The sequence below is a fragment of the Argiope bruennichi genome, chromosome 3 (genome assembly GCF_947563725.1).
Source record: "Argiope bruennichi chromosome 3, qqArgBrue1.1, whole genome shotgun sequence".
NCBI classification, from domain to species: domain Eukaryota; kingdom Metazoa; phylum Arthropoda; class Arachnida; order Araneae; family Araneidae; genus Argiope; species Argiope bruennichi.
Genome location: NC_079153.1, coordinates 51,561,278 through 51,588,633, shown reverse-complemented (window position 1 = coordinate 51,588,633; position 27,356 = coordinate 51,561,278). Strand labels below are relative to the sequence as shown.

Below are 27,356 nucleotides of genomic sequence, written 5' to 3'. Positions count from 1 at the left end.
TTGCATAGAGAATAAAATACAATGATATTTCCCAATGTTTGGTTTTAATGTTTTATAATTTTTCTTTTTTTTTTGTTTATAACAACAAAAATGCTTACTTCACACAGAGTGTTGTATAATATTAATAAATTACTAATTCTTAATCATAATTCTATTAAATTTAAACCGTTAACTATTTTATTGTGTTAGTCAAATTGCCAAATTTATACGCGCTTAAATCTTCGGCTGTAATAAAATGTTTCTTTGAAGCGTATTAAGAATATTTCAGAAATTCTACACTCTGTTTTTGAAATGTTTTCAATTTACAAAGTAATTTATTTCAATGATATGATATTATTATTAATATTTTGATTCTTTGTTCATGAAAAAGGAAAAAAAAATCATTTAACTCTACCTTCTAAACTATTAATATTGGCACGCAAATTAATTCGTATCTAATATTTTATAAGCTTATCTTTTTCCTATTGTTACGAACATTTTTACATATCAAGTGTTATTCTGGCTTTGTATTCAAAAATTACAGATAAAATAATTTGGAAAATGTTCTCTTTTTATTTCATTATCATTATTATTACATTTTAACATGGTAATTAGTATTAAATTTATAAATTTTGGTGGAAAATACAATTTAATATTAGTGGGAAGAATAGGAAGTTGTATAATGTTCACAAAAAAATGTGAAATTGAAAAGGATTTTTTTTTCTCCAGAAACTTAAGGAAAAAAAAGAAAAAAAGAAAAAATAGAAATTTTAATTATTGATTTTCTACACAAGAAATAAAATTTAATTGAAAAACATGCAAGTATGCAAAATAATTAAAATAAATTTGAATGCAAAAAGAAAAGAAAAAAAAAATGAAAAATCTTTACGCTATAAGAGGGAACTTCACGATATTTTGAAACTTGAAAAGTATTATAATATACTTTCACTCCAAGCATTAGCTTTCTGAAAAGAGAAAAAGAAACATTATTTATCCATACACAAAAATACAGAAAATATTATTAGCACAATGCTTAAATTAATTTCATAAACGCTATTTACAATTAAAAATTTCTTTCAATATTATTAGAACTTCGGAGTTAAAAACCGTTAACCTACAAAATGTCTCAAAATCAAGGAACCTTTGTTATGTACATATATACAGTGTTTTGAAAATAAATTTGTGAACAGATTGCTGAAAATTTCATTTATATACAAAGAAAACCAAGTTTAAATTTATTGCTTACCGAAATTCATTTATAATTTTGAGATTTTAAAATTATAATATTTATAAGTTAGATTTACCTGTATATTTTGTGGTGCAACAAATATACAAATATCGCTGAAACATGTCAAACTTGACCGTTGAATTTAGAGCTACCCAATTTGACCTGCTGTTATGCTTTCATTACAGGTACTCACTAAAAATGAATTTTCAAGATTTTACTAAACCTTTTCTTTAAAATTAATCGAAATGTTGAAGTTTTCTTTTGATAACTTTGGAACATATTATCGCATATAACTATTTTTATGTTACTTCAATTTTTTTAAAAATTAGTTTTTCTGTATGTCAGTTTTTTTTCGTGTAATTATTTAGTTTACTTCAATAAATTTTTAAAAATATTTTTTAAATTTACTTTACAACAGCACTTTTCATTGTTTTGTTACTGTGTTCATACACCTGAGCTTTAACGCTCTGTGAAATGTATTTTTTGTTTCCTCGTCTCCATTGCTATAAATAAGAGCAATTTTTTAAAAGAAACATTACGAAAACAGACAAATTATTTTTACTCAAAGATGCATCGGATTTAGGAATTCGAATCTTCTTTAAATTTTTAATGTTATATTTGGATTTCTGTAACTAAAGGCAATTCTTTAAAACTATTATAATTTAAAAAATATATCGTTTCATATGTTTTTAAAAATGAATGAGGGTGGATGTTATCACTTACGAAAAATGTTCTGTATCGAAGATAGCTGTTTTCAATGTTTCTAAATAATTATGGGCAAAGATAGTTTTCCTTGTGTTATAAACCCCCGGGGCGCACCTCGAAATGAGGATGCGATGCTTCCGGCATGGTGGTTGGATCTCGCCACCCTGGAGTACACAAATAGAAGGGGGATCTGACTCCTCCCATCGATGATGGAACGTCCTTCCTTCGGGAAGGGTTATACCTTGGCCGGTGATGGCCCTTAGGACTCAACCACAGTTCTCGCCAGTGTTGCTGTTGCGGCGGTCCGGTCATTCAGCCTTATGGTTTAAATCCGTGTACCTTCGTGGCGGGTCGGAGAGTCAGTTGGTTGACTTTCCTTGAGTTATAATATTGTTTATTGTGTTTTATAAATAACGTAATTTTGCCTCTTGAATGATATTTATTTTTGATCCAATATTTTTGCAAATATCGTGCACTTGTTTTAAAAACTTTTGGCTTTTTTATTTCCTTCAATGTGCTTCATTTCAGTTTTAAGTCATTGGATAAAAATTAAACGAACATTTTATTAAATGGTGTATAATGTTGATTCCTTTTGTTTTAATTTCAAAAGTTGATGGATTTCATAAATATTCGCTGTATATATGTATGACACAGATAATTTGGAAAAATTCTTATTTGACATTTTCAAATTAGTCTCAATGCAGATAGACACATAAACATAAATTCATTCTTATATTAGTATTGCAAATTAATTGCTCTATTTCCTTTGAAAGCGTCTGAATTCTATCTTGAAAATCTAGATAATTTTCCTATTTGGACAAATTAATTAACATTAAGATATAAATAATGTAAGCGCTATTACCTCAAGAAATACAATTCTCACATGTCCCAGAAAACTGTTTTTGTTCAGCTGTAACAGATGAGATTATCTGTCGTTTTTTCACTCAGTGAGTCAATCCTATATGTTAGTGGATTTATTTTGAAACTCATCTAAGGAAACTTAAAATAATATAGTTAAATTACAAAATTTCTTAAATTAAGCGAATGTTATCTTAGTGCCTATTAAAATCCATTTATAATTTTTAACAAAATTTTAAAGAATTGATTGAATGCCTTAAATTAATTACTAACTCGCAAATTTTAAACATTAGAATGAAACCAGAGCACATTATAATACTTGTTCCAAACAAAAGAATTCATGTATTAAATAATTCGAAACTCAGAAACAGCGATTAAAGCTGCTAATATGGAACTTCCTTTGTAAAAACATTAAAAAAAAACCCTTGATAGTCGTTTAAAATATGCATTATGTTTTACGGTACAAAACAGTAATTTTTTGTCGTTTATATAAAGTAATTTATGAATACAAATAATAGAAAACTGGGAACAGAATTATCATAACTGTAGCAAATATTTATTTTTTCCCTTTTACGACTAATATGAAAAGGAAGACGAAACATCATGTTTATTTATTGAGCTGTAGTTTGAGGTTAATGTTTGCAACATCGTGAAAATGAATGGATATTCTATTCATTCATTCTATTCTATTCATTTTTGAGCTACTTACTCATCTGAATAATTCACATATTTCTTTTTGCCTTCAGAATCGAGCTTTAGGGTTCGAATCGCTTTAACAGTCCTATAATAATTTTCATTCAGCTCACTTGAAGTAACAGTGTAACTGTAAATTGTCTCCCTGAAAGAAGAGCAAGGAATTAGTCAATATAAAAATATGCGTTAAATGAATTTAAAATGTGCATGTTGTTGTTGCATGTTTTTCTGATTGACATTTGGTTGTCTGTCATCGTAATGCATTCTCTATAAATAATAAAAATGAATGTGTGTATTTGTCTGTCTGTTAACTCTCCATAGGCTAAACCGTCTGATTGTACTACTAAGTATAATATATATGAATCTTAGATCAATTAAAAAAATATTAGAATTCTAACTAACTAAAAATGAAGCAAATTGTCGGAGTTTTCTATGATAATTTCCGAAAAAATCATTGAAAAAATGTTTTTCACATTATTTTAAAATTAAAAATATTGCCTTTTTATGTTACAAACTATCTCGCTGTTTATTTCTTGCATTTCGTCATTTTTTTGTATAAATCTCAACGACAGATTTCAGCGCTGTAATGAAATTTAATCATTGTTTCACCACATTATTAATCATATAATATACTTCCATTGTTGGAAATTAAAGATGAAAGATTCTGCTTTATTATTTCAGTTGTGTTAGTGAGATATGAGAAAGTGAAGTTACAGTATTGCAGAATATTTTGTTATGATAAGCTTATAAATTAAGTTATGCATAAAATATTAAAATGAAATTTGATACAATTAATATTTACAGTTAATCATTTCATCTCTAAAGGAAGCTAGTAAATAACAAATGTTCGAATTATTGTCTTCTTCTTTCAAATTTTAAAAAAATAGATATGTCAGAAGTCGTAATAATTTTAATTAATCATTTCATGTTTGATAGTATCTGTACGAACAGTTTTCAAAAAGAATGGGACAATATTTTTGAAGTAACTGATTATTTTATACTGCAAAGCTGAACAAATTTAGGTTGTAGCAACTGAGAAACTCCCCTCTCCCCATCTTTTAAATTACCTTACAATTCTGATAATATGACGGTACACAATAAAAAAAAAATTGTATTTTTTTGCTACAGGAAAGCATTGCTCTCATTAAACAGCTTTCTTGGATGAAAAATGAAGTAAACATTTGAAAACCGTTTTTAAACTTATTGCTTTCTCAAGCATCTCTCCGACAACCACAGAGCCATCTGGTGGTTAAAATTATAAATCATGCCATCAGTAAATTTTAGTTTCGGATTGAAAATCTAAGATTATCTAGTTTTATTCGTTTCTATGTAAATGGGGACTTTTCATCTTCATTTGCATGTCTTGCGAATTTTAAAAACATTCTTTTATAATCTTATAAATCACAAATATTTAAATTGTAAATCTTTTTCATACAATATTCAATGAAATAATTTCTTTAACGCATGTTGTTATTTAATTGCTTTTATTGAGATGATTTAATCATAAAGTTACTAGTAATATATATTAGAGACAAATATTTGTAAATTTTTTTATGAAAACAACAAAATCGATTCCTTTTTTCATTATTATCATTATTTTGTTTTTCAAACTAGTATAAACATCTGTGTAATTATCTTGAAATCGTCAACTGACAGAAAAACTAATTTAACGAAAACATATCGTTATAGTTTTCGAAATATGATTTTACTGAGATGACAAAAAATTGTATTTATAAAAATGGAGTTAATATTTACAAAGAACACACACATATATATCCTTTGACATTGTCTTCGTTATTACTTATCCTAAACAAACAGTTTTTATGTATTATGCCCCTCGTAAATATTCTATTAAAATAACTACTCTGATACAGGCGACACGCAATACACTCATTAAGGAAATTGAAATATCGGGGGAAAAAAAAGATCATTGATATATTTTATCATTTGTTTTAGTAAGAATATCACCTGCAAGGTGGCTTGCAGTCACATTCTAGCTTGCTTTCAACGTCGGCTGAAATTTTTTTCACACAATCCCCTGGAAAGAAAATGAATAAAAAATTAAATTTCATTAATACATATGCTTAATTATTAGTATTATTGAATTTTAATTATAATAAAATAAAATTTGTTATCTTAAATCATTTAAATATGTATATCGAAAATACTATACATTAGTATTAACACATTACGAAACAATAATAAGTCTAACCACATTGTCATGAAAAATATTAAAATAAGGGGGAAAATACATAACAGCAATTTCATTAGCTTAGGATGTTGTGCTGGACATCCAAAACAGGTCAAGATTAACAAACAAAAGAGGGTCTAAGTTTGGAAATTTAAACTGTGGGTTTTCTCGCTTCTGTAAAAGTTTGTTAACCTGAGAAAAAACTTTAACATTAAAAAGCTATAATTATTAAAAAGATCTATAAAATAATTTATAGAATGTAAAGATCGCGTAGTTAGGTCGGGTGTAAATTTGAAACAACGGCACAAAAAAAAATGTTTTCATTTTTTTAAAAATTTAAACAAAATTTCTGAATTTCCATTAGATATGTGTTATATAGAAGAGAATAAACTGTAAAATGTACAATTCAATATTTGCATTATTTGTTTATTTATTAGGAAAAAAAGGATCATTGGAAGATTTTTATAAATACTTTTCTATCAGTCAGAATTCCAATACCAAAATAATAACAATAAAACCCTATTCTAAAGATACTCTATGATGTCAAATTGTATCTGTATACTGGCCCGTTTTCCAAAAAAGTGGCAAAAATTAATTAAATTTCAAGTTAGTTAGTTTTTTTGTCTTTTTTTTTTTTTGTCTCAGTCACCACATTTGATTTTATTTTCCGAAGATCGTTACTCTCGCGAGATGTAATTTTTAATGCTTTTCGAGAATTAATCGTCACAAAGAAAGACTCTTTTCTTTTTGAAATTTACTTTTCACCGCCGTTTTTTTTTATTTTTAGAAAACCAATCATTATGATACCATTTAAAATCGCAGAATGACATTCTTAGAATTAAAAAAACAAAAAAATCTAGAAGTTTTATTTTTATTTTTTATGTGGTATTTGCGAGGAAATGGCAATCGGAAAATGAAATCAGGCTTAAGAATTAAAATAAACACCTCACTTCAAATTCAGTTTCACAAACTGTTAATTTAAATCGACAGTTATTTTACTTTAAATTGGGAAAAAAGCACAAATTTCATAAGATTTTTTTTCTAGTTTGTGAATTCTGTCTTATAGACACTTCTTCTTCTTATAGGCACTTTTTGATGATCCTGTTTTTTAAAGCGCAGTCAGTTTTTCTAAAATACAATTTTGCCTGAAATTTTTACCAGTTATTTCCTCGTACATAAAATGTACCTAAGTGGAATTCCAAAACTTTCATTTGAATTTAAAAAAAATAAACAATTTTTCAGATTTGCAGTTTTTTAATTTATTCTTGATCTAATTGAACTATCCTTATATTCTGTAGATCATTTTCTATATATTTGTATTTCCTATAGTTTCTTAACTTAAAGTTTTCCTTTTAAGCTGATAGCTTTTTATCTACACCCCAAATACCTGTGTTAAAACCCAATTTACATCCAAACAAAGCGGTGCAAACTTAGAAGATGATTTTGGATAGGTGACTTAACAGCTCAAGCCAATAAAATTGCTATTATATATTTTTTCAGAAGGTATAATTCGGATAAACTAAATAGGACCCTGGGATCGTATACCTTTCTGATAAATATAAATATGAAGACTGTTTGAACATCCGTCAGTTGTATTTAATATGGATGCATAACATTACATTGCACCACTTATATTCCCGCTTTTAGAGTCAAAAGGCTACCTTCTGGTTTATATGAAAATAGGTGAATTTTAATTTTTAAAAGAAAAGCAAATAATGACAAATTACACAATGAAATATATTAATTCAAAATATGCATGAGCAAATTAATTTTCCAAAAAAAAACAACCACAAAATTAATAATAAAAAACAGTAGAAAATTTTAAACATACATGATAGATAATAAATAAAATGGGAGATTTTTTTGTGTTGCTGAAAGTGATTCGAAAAAGATTTGTGTTCTCTGATATTTTTCTATAAAAAGAATCTTCTTGTCACATACGAAGGGCGTTAGAAATCGATGTCTGTTTCTTGATAAATTATTTGTGAAGATGTTATTAGTCATTGTCCTTTTCCCCCTATTGTTATTGCTTGGAAATGCCAGAAGATTGTCATTGAACATTTTGTAGCATAGAGCATTAGATCGCCGGTTTTTCCAAAGGAGCACTTAACATTTGTTTGCCGATTGAAGCGAAGAATATAGAAAAAGAAGAAAAAAACATGTCCTAAAATAAATATAATTTCTTCTCTTCTCCATTCATATTATATGTCTGTTTCAAATCTGAGTGCCGTTAGGATAGAACCACTAATCATTCACATTTTAAGCGCTGTTTGGACATTACGAATCATTTTTGAATAGAAAAAAAAGGCATTATCGTGTAATGCATTTATGACATTTGTCCTAGGAAAATGTTTTTCTAGTTTGTTCTAACAATTTTCAATTGTTAAGAACATAAACATTTCATTCAGGTATGAAAACTCGAATGGAATTCTTTAAAGCCTACATTATATTTATATTGTTCTTTTAGGCCTAATTTGAAAAATATTAAGCTATAGGCTGGCATGATATCTTTAGAATAACGCAAAAATAAATAAAAAAGTGGTCGAATAGATAATGGAGTTAAAAGGAATTATTAATTATCCAAAAAGAATAACAATGATTTAAATAAGACTCTGTCTATTAATGTTAATAAGAATTTTTCTGATACTAAGAGAATATAATATTATAAATAGTTCATACTCAGTTAAAGATTTCCCATAAACAAAATATCATTTCAAGTTTCCAGTATAGACTTTTGAAATTATTATATTGCCTTAGAAAATCAGAAAAAAAAGTTATATCAACAAGTATAATAAGTGCATTTTACATGCAGAACGGCAGATGGAAAATGGAAAATTTGAAGTGGCACAGCTTTACTTTTGGACACATGTACTTTTACATACAATCGGAGCTTCAGTAGTGATCGCTACAATATACCCTCCACCCAGGGATGTATACAGAGTAACATATCAGGGGGGAGGGTCCTATCCTGAAGGAATTTGAGTCAATAAAAAGAGCGACATCGGTAGGAAATAAGGTATTTAAGAAAATTATACCGTTGTATATCGTAAGGATTAATTTTAAATGCAAAATTAGAACTGATACTTTCAAGATTTAGTTAATTAATTTATGGGAAAGAAATATTAATACAAACCGTTCTTAAAATTTTTCATGATGGTAAAGCTACCTTGGCCACAGTTAACAATAAATTTAACATAAGCTTTGATCTTAAAATACCTTATATATAATATAAAGAATTTATATAAATATATTATTCTTTTATAGACAAGCATTTTTGAAGTTTTGAATCGACTGTATAGCGTATATTATGTTTAGTTTGCATGACAGTTATTTTACAAGGGAAATTCTCAATGGAAAAGCTAATCAATTAAATAAAAATTCATCAATGAAAGTTTTTGATTTTTTTTAGGAAAATTGATGGAAAATATGTCAGGACATAAAAAGATAGATTATAAAAATTGGTCGATTTATCTAATTCTTTTATCTAACTGGTTTTGATTAATCTTTTATCAAACTATCCATATAGCAACAAAATTATGTACTTCAGATGATATGTATGTAAATTATGTTAGTTTTTCCAGATAACAAAATTTTGACTAAGATTTAAGAGAGTCGTGACTCCTATCATGACTCTCTTATACTCGCCCCTGCCTCTACTACATTAATTCGCCATTTATGATGACATATTTGCTTATTTTGTATCTTTGATCTTGTATTTTGGAAGCATCCAGCATATTTGATGATATTATGCTGTGTGAATTTCTTTTTGGAATAATGAAGAAACATATTTACTTTCTTTTTTATTGCTGAGGTTACAAAATCGAATACCGGGCGCCATTGTATTCAGAACTGTTCCACGTAGGAAATGTCTCATTGTACAGTTACAGTTCTTTATCAGATGCTTATAGCCACAGTGTTTTTCGCAAGCCTGGAAAAAAACCGAATATTTATTGCAAAGCTGAATTCAGCATCTTATTAAAATCTAAAGAGAGATTGTTTTTCTAAATAAGAAGGAAAACCAAGGAAATGTTTCTATTTCACTTACTGTATACCTTAAGTAGGGAAAAAAATTAGAAAAAAAAACACAGTTAAAATATTTTATAAAATGATTTTAAATTCACGAATCAACAAATTAGAGAATCAAATCTATTGATTATATTTTTAGAGTTGTTTCTAAATATCTGGAAAAAATGTAGAGACAATCTGAAATAAATATAATATGTTGCAAAAGGTACGAATGGGAATCGTATATGTGTCAGTACTAACAGAAAATATGAACAAACGATAAGAGAGAACAAAAGGCGAGTTCAAAGAAACAAACTTTTTTATGATTAAATTTTCAATAGTGAGAAAAGATAATAAAATTAATAAAAGTTTAACAGGAATTGAATAGGTGTACATTAAAAGAAATACAAGACATGTCCACTTTCCAGCAGCAACTGGCCATCTAGAAACATTCGGCCTCAATCTGATATTTGTAAATCATGCTTTTAATGTATTTCCAGAATGAAGAATATACAAAATATTAAATTTATTATATTTGTATATTATATGTATATTATATTATATTTGTATATTATATTAAACTTGTTGATCCATAGAGGCATTCATCTCGTCCCATGTGGGTCATAATTAGCGCAAAGCACTAGATTTAATTTCTGAAGCAACTATTTCCATTTCCATTCACAGTCCCTTATACATAATGCACACATGCCGAGCTTGAAGTTCATGTCTCTCTGTGTGCTACTGGATATCCGCATTGAAAATGATAATTGAAAATGAAACAGACTGAATCGCCTACAGCTACAGTTTAAACAGCATTATCTATCATTTTAACATGCATTTCCAATTTCTGTTACAAATGCACTTTCTATTACAAAATGGCTTTTTTCAGTCCTTTTATTTTTGCTAATTTTTCAAGATATATTTTATGCATGAAGACAGAGATAGATGAAATCTATTATGAAAGATTAATAAATTAAAGGTATAAAGAAAGAATAGATATAAATTGATGCAATTTTACAAAAAAAAAAAATGCTATTGCTTCTATCATAGCAGTATTATATGCTGACAAAAATTTTTGATTGTCTTGATTTTTTATGCATTCAGGTATTTAAGATGCAAATCAATCATTATTTTAATATTATGTTATAAAATTACATCAAGAAAAGGGCAATGGTCTACTGATAGAATATTGGCTCTGATATTTGAAGATTATAGCCTTGAGACCTGACTTGACTAAAGATTATTTATTTATAAAAAATCTAATAAAACTTAAAGATTTTGTAGAATGCTTTACAGTAAGTTTCTATCGAAAACGTATTCTGACAGTATTTTTATTAACAAGGGGATTTTTTTTTGGTTATTCTGTTGTGTGGTATGTGTGACTTATGGCACTTTACAAACCCACTGACAGTTATCTGTCAGCTAGTTAAGCCGAGTGAGCGTCTCTTGTTTTTTCAGTAGCGCCAACTAGGGCCAAGAGTAAGACTTAGCTATTTCATGCGTCACATTCGCTTGCACAAGCCCTTTTTGGAACATTCACAAACATCACAGAGGACACAGAAGAACAATTATGCCCTAACTGGGACACACAGATCACGAGGAAGACGCGCTACCCCTATGCCAGGATGCCGGCGATCATTCGGTAATAAGCAAATAAATATATAGGCCTCCTTTTATCAACAAACTAAGGTTATTATACTTATCTTCGAATGTCAATACTAAAGTACAATTGAATGTATCATTACCATCACTTAAAACTATTATATTGTCAGAATGGTTAACATTTTCTAAATATAATCTCAACATTGAAATTTCTAGTTACGACATCATCACAAAATCATTGTAAAAATCAATGTTTTCACATTATCATACAATCATTGAAATAAAATCAAATTTCGTGAAGTATTGAAAAAAAGATGATTTATGCTATCTATAACTTAACTCAATTAATCTTACAATAGAAATGAATTAAATATAAAGCTGAATTAAGAGCATATATGAATTTTCTGATTATTTCTTATTAAAATTTTCAATCATAAAAAGATCTATCTAGTAGAATTAAATACAGAAAGAAAAAAATAGGGAATTTTCTTCTGATTACATTTTTATCTAAAAAAACAAAACAAAAAACTTCTTGAATCTAAATTTGTTGTTATAATTTTGCTTTTATCAAAACAATTTATTTCATTATATGAAATAAAAGTTTAGTGACGATTCATACAGTACAATGTATGTTTGTAGTTTATTTTGAAATTGAATCAATTCATATTCATTTGAAATGAATCACTTCAGCGTTGTTGTAGGTTTCAGATGGAATAAGGATTATAACATAATTGCACGATACAAAACAACATTCAATTTAATATTATAATACTCACAAGCTCATTTAGCATTTAGAGGTGACATCGATGAGACAAACTCTATTCTACGTTTTTATAAGATAACAGAATTTCTGTTGGTTACTAAATTTTATCCATATTTCTTAGATTATTATTATTCAAAACTAAACATTTAAGTAAGACAAATTTGTTTTCGCCATATTTTTTAGCCTATTGTAATTAAATCACTGGGAAATATTTCTGTGGAAGGAAATCGGTATTTTTCTTATGACTCTTTGCATAAAATATTTTCTAATTACATTGTCATCTCACCCCAAAAATGCATTTACTAAGTAACCTCAGGTAGATCTAATAGCAATAACAAATTGAAAGAAATAACTGGCACAAAATAGAACAGAATAATGTTCATACTAAACAGATGAAGCGAATGAAAGCGGGGAAAATTTAAATATTATATTTGAAATGAAACCCAAACAGGGAGATAACGTTAAAAGAATATGAAAGTAGAAAAATTAGTTAATGAAAGTTAACTTAGACGGGGTGAGCTAAATTTAGAAACTGGGAATACATTTTTTCGAATAATAAAAGAAATAAAACAGAAGCATGGCTAAACAAAAGAGAAAAAAATAAGTAATGTTTGTGGAAGGGAATTCACACGACCGATGCCGTCTCGAGCATGTGCAGAGCAAATGTTTTATCATAGGAAAAAGGAAAATGTTCGATAACGCAAATTTCAATTCCAACCAGTCTCTTTCGAGTCAATCCTTCTATGGCTATCGAATCTATTGTGAATGTTATATACGTTTTCGTGTTAATTGCAATTCACCATATTAAATATTCACGGCAGCAGATTTATGCAGACTCATGGATAAATTTTTAAACAGAAGTAAGCGAGCATTAAATAGTCAAGCATCAACAAGTTCACAGATGAGCGTGGTTCCGAAAATAAAATCATGAAAATATTCTCAAGAATACTTAAATTTTGGGTTTACCAGTACTAAAATAAATGAAGAATAAAGGCCCCTATAACATTTGCTCAAAATGAAATGAAACCTAATAAACTTAAACGACATTTGGAAACGCTTCATAGTGAGTACGTCAACAAACCCAGAGAATTGTTCGAATTAAAACTAAAATCATATAAAATGCAAAAATCTTTTAAAGAAACTTTGTTTGTGAATAAAAAAACTTAAATCGCATCTTACAAAGTTTCATATAAAATAGTCAGGTGTAAAAAACCTCACACCATTGGTGAGGAACTTATTTTGCCAGCAGCAATTGAAATTGTAGAAACTATGTTTGGAGATAATTTTTCAAAACAATTGCAGTTCATACCTCTTTCAAAGGATACTGTTACTCTTCGAATTGGTGATATAGCTGAAGATGTACAGTGTCAGCTTTTCTCGAAGTTGCGTGACAAATTGTTTTCAATACAGCTTGATGAAGCAACAGATAGTAACAAAGATGCTCATTTAATTTCTTATGTTCTATTTTGTGAAAATATGTCAGTAGTAGAAGAACTACTTTTCTGCAAACGAATAGAATTCAAAACAACAGCGCTCGCCTTATTTGCTACTCTAAATGATTTTATAAAAGAGGCAAACATAGAATGGAAAAATTGCGTCGGAATATGCACCGGTGGTGCTCGTTCAATCTCCGGAAGATTCCAAGGTATACAAGCACTTGTAAAATAAAAATCGCCTCAGTGCGTCTGGACACATTGCATGATCCACGGAGAAGCTTTGGCTTCGAAAGAAATAAGTCCTGATCTGAATATTATGTTAACTGCGGTTATAACCGTATTAAATTATATAAAAATAATACCCCTGAAATCGAGAATCTTTTCCGCACTTTGTAAAGACTTGGGTTCAGTACATTCAGCATTACTGTTTTATTGCGAGGCAAGATTATTATCACGTGGGAAATTTTTGCAACGTGTTTATGAATTAAGAGAAGAAATCGCCATTTTCCTGGAAGAAGGAAACAGAACGGAGATCTAGAATTTTCTCGATAGTTTATTTGTGATGAAATGGAGGTACTGGGTCGACATATTTGAGAAATTAAATAGCTTGAATCTTCAACTCCAAGGAGCAAATACACATATGTTGGATACGAGTGATAAAGTTAATGCTTTCTGTTGAAAATTGGAATTGTGGAGCAGAAATTTAAAGCAAAAAAGCCTAACAATGTTTGCAAATGTGGGTGTTTGTCTAAAACTTAAAAGACTGAAAAAAAACATGTAAAAGTTGTTTTTGTAAACATTGAAAATCATTTAGTCATGCTGGCAAAGAATTTTAAAAAGTATTTTCTTGCTGACGACAAACTGATAGCAAGTTACGATTGGGTTAGGGATCCATTTTATGAGACTCCCGAAGGACTCTCAATTGATGAGGAAGAAAAATTCTATAGACTTCGTGACAAGTTAAAGACAATTTAATAATAAATCACAATTTGAATTTTGGGCAGGAGTAGAGGATGATTTTTCTGCACTAAAAACAAGGGTATTTCGCATTCTATTATCATTTTCAATATCCTGTGGAACTGGATTTTCTGCTGTGGCTTCTTTGAAGACAAAATATAGAATTCGGCTAAATATAGAAACAGAATCGAGAGTGGCTATTTCTAATACTAAGCTTTCCTTCGAAAAACCTTGCTCTGCAAGACAGGCCCAAGGAAGTCACTAATAATTATTAAATTTGTTTTGATTTAGTAAGTTGTTTTACTTTAATAAGTTATTAAATATGTCGAAATGTATTTTGTTTTCTATGTGTATGTGTGCTTTCCTTTCAGTCAATTAATCAATTTTTTAAAATAATATTTTCTCTTGGATATTCTCGCCTCCCCTTCTAGTGTGCTTGCGCGCCCACAGGTTGAGAATCGCTGTATTAATCTGAAATTATGGAGATAGATTAAACCTACATTCATCAGTATGAATCAGAGATCAAAATTCATACTGGTATCTTGATTAATCGTAGCAATCAATTAAAAGATATCACTGGTATGAAATTCTTAGATGATATTAAAATTTCATTCAAAAGTATGAAGTCAAGATCAACATTTATATTGGTATCATGCGTAACCACAACAACAAACAGAAACGACTTATTGGTATTAAATGATTACAGAAAATCAAAACTGCCTTTACCAATATGGAGTAAGGATCGACGTTCTTATCGGTATCTTGACTACTTGTCCCTTCTTCGCAGGTGCCCCAAGGCTTCCCCAATCTCGTTATATTGGAGAGAGAGAGTTCCACTGCTGTCATGTCCCTCGGTCGTACGTTGACCCCATACTCAGACACAAAGGGAAGCATGTGGGGGTCGTGGACGACAATGCGAGCGCCCACTTCACGCCGGAGGAGGTCCAGATCGTTGTTGTCACTTACTCGAAGCAGGAGCTGCAGACCTGCAAAATCATTTTTATTCAAATGATAATATTGTATAATGAGAATCAAAAATGAAATACTAACGGATTGCAATGTCAACAGATTCGGTTTACAATGAAATTTCCAAGAGAGATGACGACACGAATTATTTACTAAAACCGACCACCTATCTCACATTCCACATGAATGCTGATATAATTTGCTTAGCTGTACAAAAAATGCTGCAACTATCTTTTTTTTTTTATAGTCAAGTAAACTTTAATTTTGCATACAACACAAATGCACAACCAGAAGTAATGTTCTCTCCATTCGCTTAATTCCGCAATAGGATGTATTTCTTGTTTGGCTTCGATATAATCTGAAAAAATATTTTTTTTTGTTGTAAAATCAAGGGTTTTTTTTTTTTGGCGTTTAGATACAAATCACATTCTGATTACATATGAATATTTTTCAATCTTATCTACACATTAACTTGCCATTTAAATAAAAAAAATCATGAATGCACTCAGTTTAACATGTTATTCGAAACAGTCTGCTATATTACAGGATTCATTTTACAGCTTATCGATAATTACTCATATTTTTGAACTTATACTCAGTATATATATGTAGTGACGAGCGCCATCTGCTGGTTGTTAGACGGAGTTGACGCTGGTTAGACGGAGAGCAGATCAGACGGATCTGGAGGAAAGTAAAGACGTGGCAGATCAGACGGATCTGGACGAGAGAAAAGACGTGGCAGATCAGACGGATCTGGAGGAAAGTAAAGACGTGGCAGATCAGACGGATCTGGACGAGAGAAAAGACGTGGCAGATCAGACGGATCTGGAGGAAAGTAAAGACGTGGCAGATCAGACGGATCTGGACGAGAGTAAAGACGTGTCAGATCAGACGGATCTGGGCGAGAGTGAAGACGTAGCAGATCAGACGGATCTGGGCGAGAGTGAAGACGTGGCAGATCAGACGGATCTGGACGAAAGACGAGACGCGACGTATTCGACGAAATCTACTGAATGTTCAATTCTTTTATGTTAATGTATATATATCCTAAATGTCCTAATCGTCCTAAATGTAATTAAATGTGCGTTCTAAAATAGTAGTGATTTCTGAGTCCTACAAAATATGGGGGTTCGGCCGGGATATTAATGAAGACCGGCACATAGACGAAAGAAGAGCCTAACAGGAGTGAAATTTGACGTAGAGCAATTTGACGTGCTACAATAAACCTTTTGGATACCAACTCCTTGTAGACTGACGCAGTGTGGATCGACGTTGAAGAAATTGTGAGTACAATTTTGATTTATTCTCAAGTATGGCATTTCTTACACGAGCACGAAAGAGCGACTTACTAACTTTAGTAGACGAATTAGAACTAACGGCACCACAGGATGCCAAAGTGCGACAGTTAGTTACAATGATAACAGAGTCGAAAGACTATGACGAAGAGTTCGTAAAAAACTTACTTTTAACTATCACTCAGGAGCGCGAAAGGTTAGATGCTGAAAAAGCCGAAGCCGAAAAGATAGAGCGTGAATATACTTTGAAAAAGTTAGAACTTGAGTTAAAAAGTAGAGAAAATACTTTAACTGTATCAGATATGCCTAAGTATGATATATTAAAATTGCTAAAGAATTATGATAATAGCGGAGACATAAGTGTTTACCTTTCGTTATTTGAGAAGCAAATAAGTAGGGCTAACATTGCAAAAGAAAACTGGATTTCTTATTTACTCGGGTTATTACCATTGGATATAGTCAATTTAATTGCTCGCGAACCTGATCCATCAGCTAATGACTATGATTACATAAAAAAACTGTTGCTTAAAAGATTTAAATTAACTTCCGAACAACTCAGGCAGAAGTTCTTTACTCACAAACGAGATTCTTCTTCATCATGGCGGGATTTCGGTTTTGAACTGAATAACTTTTTTGAGGAATGGATAAATTGTTTAGAAATAACCGATTTTGAAGATTTAAAGCAGCTAATGGTCGTTGACCAGTTAAAGAGTAAAATACCAAATGACGTACGCGATCATTTTCTCGACGATTTGCCCAAAATAAAGAAAGTAGAAGATTTGGTTAATAAACTGGACGAATATGAAGCTGCACGAAGTCACCTTAAAAAGGAAACAAACAGAAATTGGCGTGTTTCCGAAAACAGAAGTAAATTTGATATCGCGAAAGAAGCTAAAAATTCACCATTGCCGTTCGTTCGTGCTCAAAAGAATTATGCTGATGATAATTACTATAACAAGAGTAATAATAAATGTTTTAATTGTAATGAGACTGGCCATAAATCAACTAATTGCAAGTTTAAAAACAAAGGATTGAAATGTTTCCAATGTGGTAACTTTGGCCACAAAGCCAGTAACTGCCCGCAAAGAGATTTTAAAGTGTCTCTCTCTAATAAAGTATATACTCGTAACTCTCCAAAAACTGTAAATAAGCTTAGTAAAAATGTTGAAATAAATGGTGTAAATTGTGATGCATTAATTGATACTGGAAGTGATAATACTATGATTAATTATGATTTTTATTTGAAAATTGGTAAACCTAATTTAATGACTGATAATGTGAAATTAGCTGGTATAAGTGGAGATAGCATTACTCCTCTAGGTTTTTTTTTATTGTGATATATTAATTGATGAATATGTAATATCAACTAATGTGCATGTGTTAGAAATAATGCCGAACGAAATAATCATCGGCATGGACGTATTAAATAACCTAAGCTTTTCATTCCAAGAAAATCAAATTATCATTCATGAAAAAAGAGCCCAAATAAATTACACCCGGCTGGTGAGAAACGAGGTCAAGGTCGTATCACTACGTTCCTCGGAGCTGAAAAGAGACAGTCAGGCACCTATTTTTGCTGAGACTGGCAATAAAATAAATACAAATCCTCTCCCATACTTCATTCATTTAACGGATTCGATAAACTATGATGAAATCGACATGAGTCATGTAAAAAAACCGTTGAGACAGGAAATAAATCGTCTTTTAAATAAGTATTCGCCAAACAAAACAAAAAGTACGGATTTGCAAATGAAAATAATATTGAGCGATGATATTCCGATTAGTCATAACCCTCGAAGGCTGCCTTTTAAAGAACAAAAATTCGTTGAAACTCAGATTGATAAATGGTTACAGGAAGGGATAATAAAACCCAGTAGTTCAAATTTTTCTTCACCCGTGGTTTTGTGTAAGAAGAAGGATGACAGTTATAGGTTATGCATTGATTATCGTAAGCTAAATAAAAAGATGATTAAAGATCGGTACCCTTTACCCCTCATAGAAGATTTGCTCGACAAACTTGAGCAATCAAAAATATTTACTACTTTGGACTTGAAAAACGGATTTTTTCATGTAGACGTAGAGAAAGATAGCACAAAATTTACGTCTTTTGTAACACATCATGGGCAGTGGGAATTTCTTAAAGTACCATTTGGACTTTCCAATAGTCCGAGTGTATTTCAGCGTTACATTAATGTGATATTCAGGAATTTGATGCTAGATGGAACTGTACTGATTTATATGGACGACATTATTATACCATCCAAAACCGAGGAAGAAGGGCTAGAAAAATTACAACGTGTTCTACAGGTTGCATCAGAGTACGGTTTGGAGTTTAATTTTAAGAAGTGTCAGTTTTTAAAACCACAAATAGAATTTTTAGGCTATAGAATCCAAAACGGAACTATACAGCCCTCTGTATCTAAAACGGTAGCTGTACAAAAATTTCCACAACCACAAACTGTTAAACAAGTACAAAGCTTTTTAGGCCTTACTAGTTATTTTCGGAAATTCATACCCCACTATTCAAAAATCGCAAAACCGCTTAGTGATCTACTTAGAAAAGATATTGCATTTAAGTTTGAATCTGAACAAAAGGAAGCTTTTCAAAAACTCAAAGATATTTTAACTCAGGAGCCAGTTTTGCATCTCTATCAACAGGGATCAGTTTTAGAACTCCATACAGATGCTAGCAGTCAGGGGTTCGGAGCAGTGCTGCTGCAACAGGGAACCGACAATAAGTTTTATCCTATTCATTATTTTAGTCGAAAAACATCTCCACAAGAAGAAAAATATAGTAGCTATGAATTAGAAGTTTTGGCTGTAATCGAAGCGTTAAAAAAATTTAGACATTATTTACTGGGTTCTAAATTTAAAATTGTGACTGATTGTTCCGCTTTTCAACAAACTATGAGTAAAAGAGATCTTACACCAAAAGTTGCAAGATGGGCTTTACAATTAGAGGAATTTGATTACCAAATTGTTCACAGATCAGGAAAACAAATGGCACACGTAGATTCTCTTAGTCGAAACGCAGTACTTGTTGTTACTCGTTCATATAGTGAAGTGACCACTAAAATAGCCAATGCTCAAAATCAGGACGAATTCCTTAAGAAATTAAAAGCTTTGATAGATAAGCAAGAAGACGGTGAACACATTGTGAGAAATGGAGTTTTATACAAATACGATAATGGTAGAGAATTGCCCATAGTCCCAGAAGCGTTACAAAGAGAAATTATTCGAGAAATTCACAATAAAGGACGGACCAAATACAACTTCCACAGCAGCCGATTTTATGAAAGCATGGTCTTCAGACTAAAAGAAAAAAAAAATGTTTATTGTTTTATCCAGATACTGTTTTCTTTTTTTTATTCTTTCAGATTTTTCTACTTTAACTTTCGAGGACGAAAGAGACGTCAGGATCGCCGAATGTAGTGACGAGCGCCATCTGCTGGTTGTTAGACGGAGTTGACGCTGGTTAGACGGAGAGCAGATCAGACGGATCTGGAGGAAAGTAAAGACGTGGCAGATCAGACGGATCTGGACGAGAGAAAAGACGTGGCAGATCAGACGGATCTGGAGGAAAGTAAAGACGTGGCAGATCAGACGGATCTGGACGAGAGAAAAGACGTGGCAGATCAGACGGATCTGGAGGAAAGTAAAGACGTGGCAGATCAGACGGATCTGGACGAGAGTAAAGACGTGTCAGATCAGACGGATCTGGGCGAGAGTGAAGACGTAGCAGATCAGACGGATCTGGGCGAGAGTGAAGACGTGGCAGATCAGACGGATCTGGACGAAAGACGAGACGCGACGTATTCGACGAAATCTACTGAATGTTCAATTCTTTTATGTTAATGTATATATATCCTAAATGTCCTAATCGTCCTAAATGTAATTAAATGTGCGTTCTAAAATAGTAGTGATTTCTGAGTCCTACATATATTTACCACGGTGAAATCAGATCTGAGATGGCGCTATATGACGTTGTCAGCATGAGAGCAGATAGAAAATGCACTAATAATTAATTATAAAAAAGTTTTTTTGGATAAAATCTCATTTTTTCAGGAAAGATACCTATATAGATAAACTTAAAAAACTAGACTTTATATAAATTTGGTCCAAATCTTCAAGTTTTTCCGAGATACACGAAATAAATTGAAATATATACAAGAATTGCTCATTTGAAGTTATAAGATTTTGAAAAGAGAGACGAGCATGTCATTTAGGCCTTTTTCTTTTCATCGGTTGTATCTATCTAGAATATGATTCATAACTGAAATTCGGTTATCAAGGTCATAAGCCAAATTTTATTTATCTAATGCATTGCATTTTTCGTTTACATGATCATGTAAAATAGATAGATATACAAAGATAGTATCCTGTAGATAGATATATAAAGTGATAGTCAACCCATTAACGGATTTGGTTCTTTATTTGAAATTTATCTACAGTTTCAACCAGAAAATCACATACTGAAGTTCTCTTGTTTAGCTTGTTTTGTGTTTGAATTGTTGTTTTAACATACGCGCAAAATTACATACAAATCCGCAATGCAAATGATAAATCAATCTGACAGATTTCAACGTTTTTTTCTTTCAATTATTAAATTCCCGTGGACTAACATACTTTATTTGCATGAAGAGTTCCCCCCCCCCAAATCTGATATTAAAAATATACATTTTTTTTTTTTTTTTTTTTGTCTAGCCACTTTTATTTTTTGAACTGCTGTTTTCTCAGGCTGACATACTTCAAAAATCATTATTTTCAGACTAGAATCCTTTGACGTTTACAATACTTATCTTTCTATACTCATATCCGAGAAAGTAACTAGTATGCCTGATTAAATTAGTAAAAGTTTACTGAAGCTTTATTGTCCAACAAGACCAAAGACAGGAAATGAACTCTTCCACTTAGTGTAAAATCCTAATACGATTAGTAAAACTAACACTCTCTGTGTCTGTATTCAGTTGGTTTGAGCACAGAGATTGCTTTAGCCTATTAAATATTTTCGAAAATTGGCAATTAGAGAGTGAAAGCTATATCTTCTAATGATATATAGTAATTATCATAAAATTGGCTTGCCATGTTTTTTTTTTCGATAAAATGAATCATATGCCAAAGCTTATAGATCTATCGAACATCCGACTCCGTTATTGCTTTTAATGTGAGTATCTCTAACACTGCATTGATGAATACAATTAGATTAATTGCTTACAAAGACAAGAAATTTTAAAGTAATTTATATGAGGGAATGAGTTTAAAATATTGTTGATTTGCTAAATTCAATATAGAATATAACATGGAATTTTATATTAGAAGAAATGATTCACTGTGAAATTTATTATGGATCATATTATGATCAATATAAACAAAAATAGAGTTACTTTTTGTTAAAAAAAATTATAAACTAAACTTTGAAAGAAGAAATCATATTTAAAATCCTATTTATAAATATTTTTTAAGAAAATGTATTTAATATTTGGTAGCTTAGATGCATAACTTGGACGTATTATTAGATTGCATTTATAGTAATAACTAAATCTGTATTAATAAGGTTCATTCTCTGTATTTTATAAATATCTTTTTTTTAATTAAAGCATTTTAATTATATGATATTTAAACATATGGGTGTAATCGATTATTCATTCTTTTTATAATGAAATAAAACAGAAGTTTTTTTTAAAATTATCATTTTTATTTTGATGCAAGAAGAAAAAAAAAGAGTTTTGAAATAATTCAGTTAGTAATAATAACATGATAATGATAATAAGAAAGTATGACTGTAAAGAATTTTTCTTTATAATTTTTAATCATATTATTTTAAAAAAGAATTACCACATTCATTAGTCTAGCGATTTTCTTCTTTTAGCTACATATAACGATACATTTTCACAATTAAATGTGATTGCTTTTTTGAATGAAAAATCAATATATTAATTTTGATATCAAACTAAGAATAATTCATTACATAAAACAAAAATTTATCTTAATCGAAGATTTTAATTCTTCTTTAAATAGTATTGATTTAGTATCAAGTAAATTTAACCGTATTTCAGTTATCAATTCAGTAAAGGTCATTTCAAAATTAACGCAAGATTTGAATTTATCACCAGTCTTGCAGTAAAGTGTTGGAAACCCTATCAAAATAATCATTTGACAGATGATAGTTTAGGGTTAGTAAAAAGATAGCATTATACGATAGAAAAACTGTTAACGCAAGATTTGAATTAAATAAAAGAGACAGTTTTTTTCTTTATTTGGTTATATTTTTATTGAATCATAAAGTACGCAGGATAAGGTTATGTACGGAATAATACCTAGGGAAAATGGCCTCCACGGATTTGGTGGCACATATGCACTTTTGTTGGAATTTTCCATGACCATTTTGCAAAAATGTGGCTGAATTTCGTTGATGCCGCATTGAATTTCATCCTTCAATGTATGCGTGCTTGTGGATGACTTCTGACTTCAAATAACCCCATAAAAAGAAATCCAGTAGTGTTAAATCACACGATCTAGGGGGCCAATTCTCAACTTTTCGAAATGTGGCCGCAAGACTATCAATACTTTTGAAATATTATTCAACAATGAAAACACATTGCTCTATCGTGTAATGCTCCCTTTCTACTAAATTTAAGCTGTTAACTGTCAAATGGTTCTTTTTAATAGGGTTGCCAAAAATTTACTACACGAATGGTGGAAAATTCAAGCATTACATTAATTTTGGGACACCCTTTATCATTAAGGTAAAGAAAGTATTTATTTAAATGCAGATATGGCGATAGACCTGAAGTTGCATTTCAGAATTATATATTATAAGTATGCTTACCACTTGTGCTTCCATATCTGTCTATTTCAATTGGTGATTCGATATCCGAAACATTATTCCCAACATAATTAAACATATAGCATTTACCATAGTTGGGATGGTAAAGAACCGTAAAATTCCTGAAACAATATACCATATTAAGTTACATTCTTTATGAAATCTTCATTTATATTTCAAGATTTAAAATGTTTTAAAATATAATCTCCTTTTCAAATGCTTCAAAGCATGTTATTTTAAAAAAACAGAATCATAATTATACAAAGAATACAGAGTTTCCATAGAATCCTTTTACAAATTCAACTTTTTTTTATCAAAAATTTTAATACAATATTTAAATTTGCTTACGAATAAATTAAATAATGTATTTAATTTCACAATATATTTCTTAGTTTAAATATTTTTGAAATAAAAAATTTGAGTATGAAATTTTAAAAAATGTTTCAATAAAACTTCAAAATTAAATTTTAAATTATTTTGCTTACAAACCTTATATTCATTTATATAATTTTACACAGGTTTGTGGGGAAAAATAATATGCCAATAAACATAAATCCAGTTTCTTTATGCATTTGTTAATTTCATTACTTATACTTTTGACCAAGAAAAAAAAAACAGTTGATTAAAAATTTTGTATATATTTTTATGAAGATGTAGAATTAATTTATTTTTCTTAAAAACATTTTTTTAAAACATTAATTATTTTTTTAAAATTACTATTGTTTGCTTCCATTTCTAAATAAGTATCAATTCCTTAAATACTAAAATAATGAATCAGCATCACTGCAGTTAAAATTTATTTCAAATCAACTTACTTAGGAAAACTACAAAAAAATATTTATATACTTATACTTACTTATAAAGCCAAAATTTAAAAACTTTTTACTTTCAGGCATATTATTAAAACATACAAAAGTTCAAAAGACTATCAAAGTCTGACATACTCTCTATAACAATGCACTCCTTCAAAAGTACAGGCGGCTACCAAACTGTCGAAGGTGACCCCGAATTGGTAGAGCTCGTACGTAGATGGCATTAGAGCTTCTTCTACATCGACCAAATCATAAGTCTTAGAGTGTTTAATAAGCCGAATAATCTCCTTCACTTCCTTATCTTCGATAGTGTCTAGTAAGCCTGTAAGAATTCATTTTATAAATAGTTAAATTTGACAATATGTAAAGCATAAATCTTAAGGAAGTAATTTCATTATTTTGTCCTTTATTATATTACTAGCCGCCTTTGGCGACCAGCCGGTTCGCCAATCTTAATACTCGTTAAAATTTTAATAGTTAAATATTTTATGTAATTCCTACTTTAATAGCTTCTTCATTAAAATATTTCAAAATTTCAAATTTCAATTCACTCATAATATTATAAAGACCTTCAGTCATAACGTAATCTGTATCTCTCTAATTTTCTGTTAGCTCCCGTAGAATTTATGCTTTACATTAAATGAAAGTGTAAATGATTAATCTGCAATTAATATAATAATATTTTTTACTGAAACAAAGCATTTTTTTTAATAATATGATTACTGATAATAGAGTCACTGAGCGTTTAAACTTTATGGGCACTAAAGAATATCTTTCTGAATTTATGTATTATCTCAAGAATTTGTCAACAAAATTTTCTCAGATTCATCATGAACAGATCGATTCATTAACAATGTTTCATTTTAAATGCATCAAGCACTAAGAAAATAAAATGAATCGTTTAAAATAATCGGACGAAAACAGGTTTAAAAAAACTACTTAAAAAACGATGTACTTAAAACTATAAGCATATACAAAAAATATATATAACTAACATAAATACAATTTACTTACAAAAGCATGCAACTAACCTAAAAATAATTTAAATCGTCCGTTGATAATGGTTGTCATGGCAACAATCGGAACAGAATGCGCATGCGTGAATTTTCTTCGCCAATTACGGTAACGCAAATGCGTGAATTTTTCTACGCCAGTTGGGGTAACGCTATGCAAATTATACATTTTTAATTTCCTTTATTCTGTGTTATTTTAATTCAAAAGTATTTCAGAATGAATCTCAAACATGGATTCATTAACAATGTTTAATTTTAAATGCATAAAACATTAAAAAAATAAACAGAATCGTTTGAAATAATCCGCCGAAAAACGTTAACCCTAGCCTCATTTCTGTTGGGAGAAAAAAAAAAAAAATTAACTCTTACTCATTTCGCGGTGGGAAAAATGGAAGAATTTTTTGGCGGAAAAGTTGGCGGTGGAGAAAATGGAAGATTTTTTTGGCGGGAAAGTTAGTTTTTAATTAATAATTAAAATTTCAAAAAAAGGGACCCCAGGTGCACATTCCCGACCTCTAAGGTATGCATGTACCAAATTTGATAGCTGTATGTCAAATGACCTTGCTTGTAGAGCGCCAACACACACACACACACACACATTGAGCTTTATTATAAGTATAGATATCAGTCGCTTGTAGAGACTAAATGATTAGTTGGGACTAACGGTTGTTAAAAAGTTCATTGAATAATTTTTTTGTAATCTGTTTTAATGGTTTCTTTAGTTAAACATTTTTTAAATTCAAATTTTGATAGTCATATAACTCGTATTATTTTAGAAGTGTTACATTGTCTTATTCATTGTGTTACACATTTCCCTAATTTCTATCTATATTTTTATGCAACAAATTTTTTGTGCAAAAAAGAGATGTAATATTTATAAATGGAATCATTTTAATGGTTTTGATTAACAGTAATTATAATTAGAATAAAATTTAAGAGTTAAACAGTAATTGTAAGTGCAATAAAATTTCAAAAATTTCGTTAGAAATGTAGATCACATATTAATACTTACGGAGCATGAGAAAGAAATTGAACCTTCTTATTTTCATCATTAATAATGGAAAAAATCTAGTTGGAAATATTAGGAGTAATAATGAAAATGATTTGAATTTATTTCAACAGTGAACATGTTGTTATGAAATACATTTAAACACACGCACACGCACACACATACACGCACATATAAACAGAAAAAAAATTATATGACAAAAATGGCGCCATTGAAAAGATAATGTTTTGAATTTTAAGATGACGTAAAAGTCAATTTTGTGTTGTAATATTTTCAGATGATATGTTGAAAAAGTGCCAAAATTTTGCTTAATTTATTTACATTCTTATTAAAATTTTTAAAAAATTACATATTTTCATCCTTTAATGTATATAATGGCATTTGATAATCCTGTGTCAAACAGTCTGACATACAGAGCGCTGCACACACACATGCACACGAGCACACACACGCAAACCCATGCACACACTAATTTTCATTGTATTAATAAGATAAACTATAATTCACACAAGAGTGACCCATCAATTAAAATACTACTCTGTTATGAAACTAAGAAGCTGAAGTTGATTCACTATTTTCTCCCTCTCCCGACTCCCGCTTTTTGTGCATCGTAACATAATGAAGCGAATTGAGTTAGCATCTTAGAATCCTTCCTTTCTACCGGTTATATACAAGATCTAACACAATTCTTTCAAGACAGATTTGAGCACAAGACACCATACCAAATTCTATTTATTTAATCCTTTGATATTTTGAAACATTGTGTTCATGCGCATGCGAATACAGAACAAAAAGTAGTCACACCTTGCCCTAAATTAGTTCAAAATTTAGTTCGCATCTTCATTTCGAATAATAAAGTTGTATACCAAATTTCACCTTTATAGCTTTATGCGTTTTCGAATTATCCTGTTCATATATATAAAAATAGACAAAGTTTCCTTCGAAAAATTTTGATTTGAATTACAAATATGAGAGGAGGCCCATATACCAAAGTTTAGTGCTTTGGATCAATACTTTT

The 27,356-nt window shown here is 29.9% G+C and overlaps 1 protein-coding gene across 1 annotated transcript in view; it reads right to left on the bottom strand.

Annotated features, from left to right (window-relative positions):
- Window positions 1-3,475: 3,475 nt before the first annotated feature.
- Window positions 3,476-27,356, bottom strand: part of LOC129962836 (amiloride-sensitive sodium channel subunit alpha-like) — a 40,926-nt gene continuing 17,045 nt past the window's right edge. The window contains exons 5-10 of the mRNA XM_056076836.1: window positions 24,449-24,638; window positions 23,508-23,626; window positions 15,144-15,403; window positions 9,447-9,582; window positions 5,432-5,501; window positions 3,476-3,608 (exon numbers count right to left, since the gene is read on the bottom strand). Coding sequence (XP_055932811.1) covers window positions 3,476-3,608; window positions 5,432-5,501; window positions 9,447-9,582; window positions 15,144-15,403; window positions 23,508-23,626; window positions 24,449-24,638 — 908 coding nt within the window. The remainder of the gene's footprint in view (window positions 3,609-5,431; window positions 5,502-9,446; window positions 9,583-15,143; window positions 15,404-23,507; window positions 23,627-24,448; window positions 24,639-27,356) is intronic.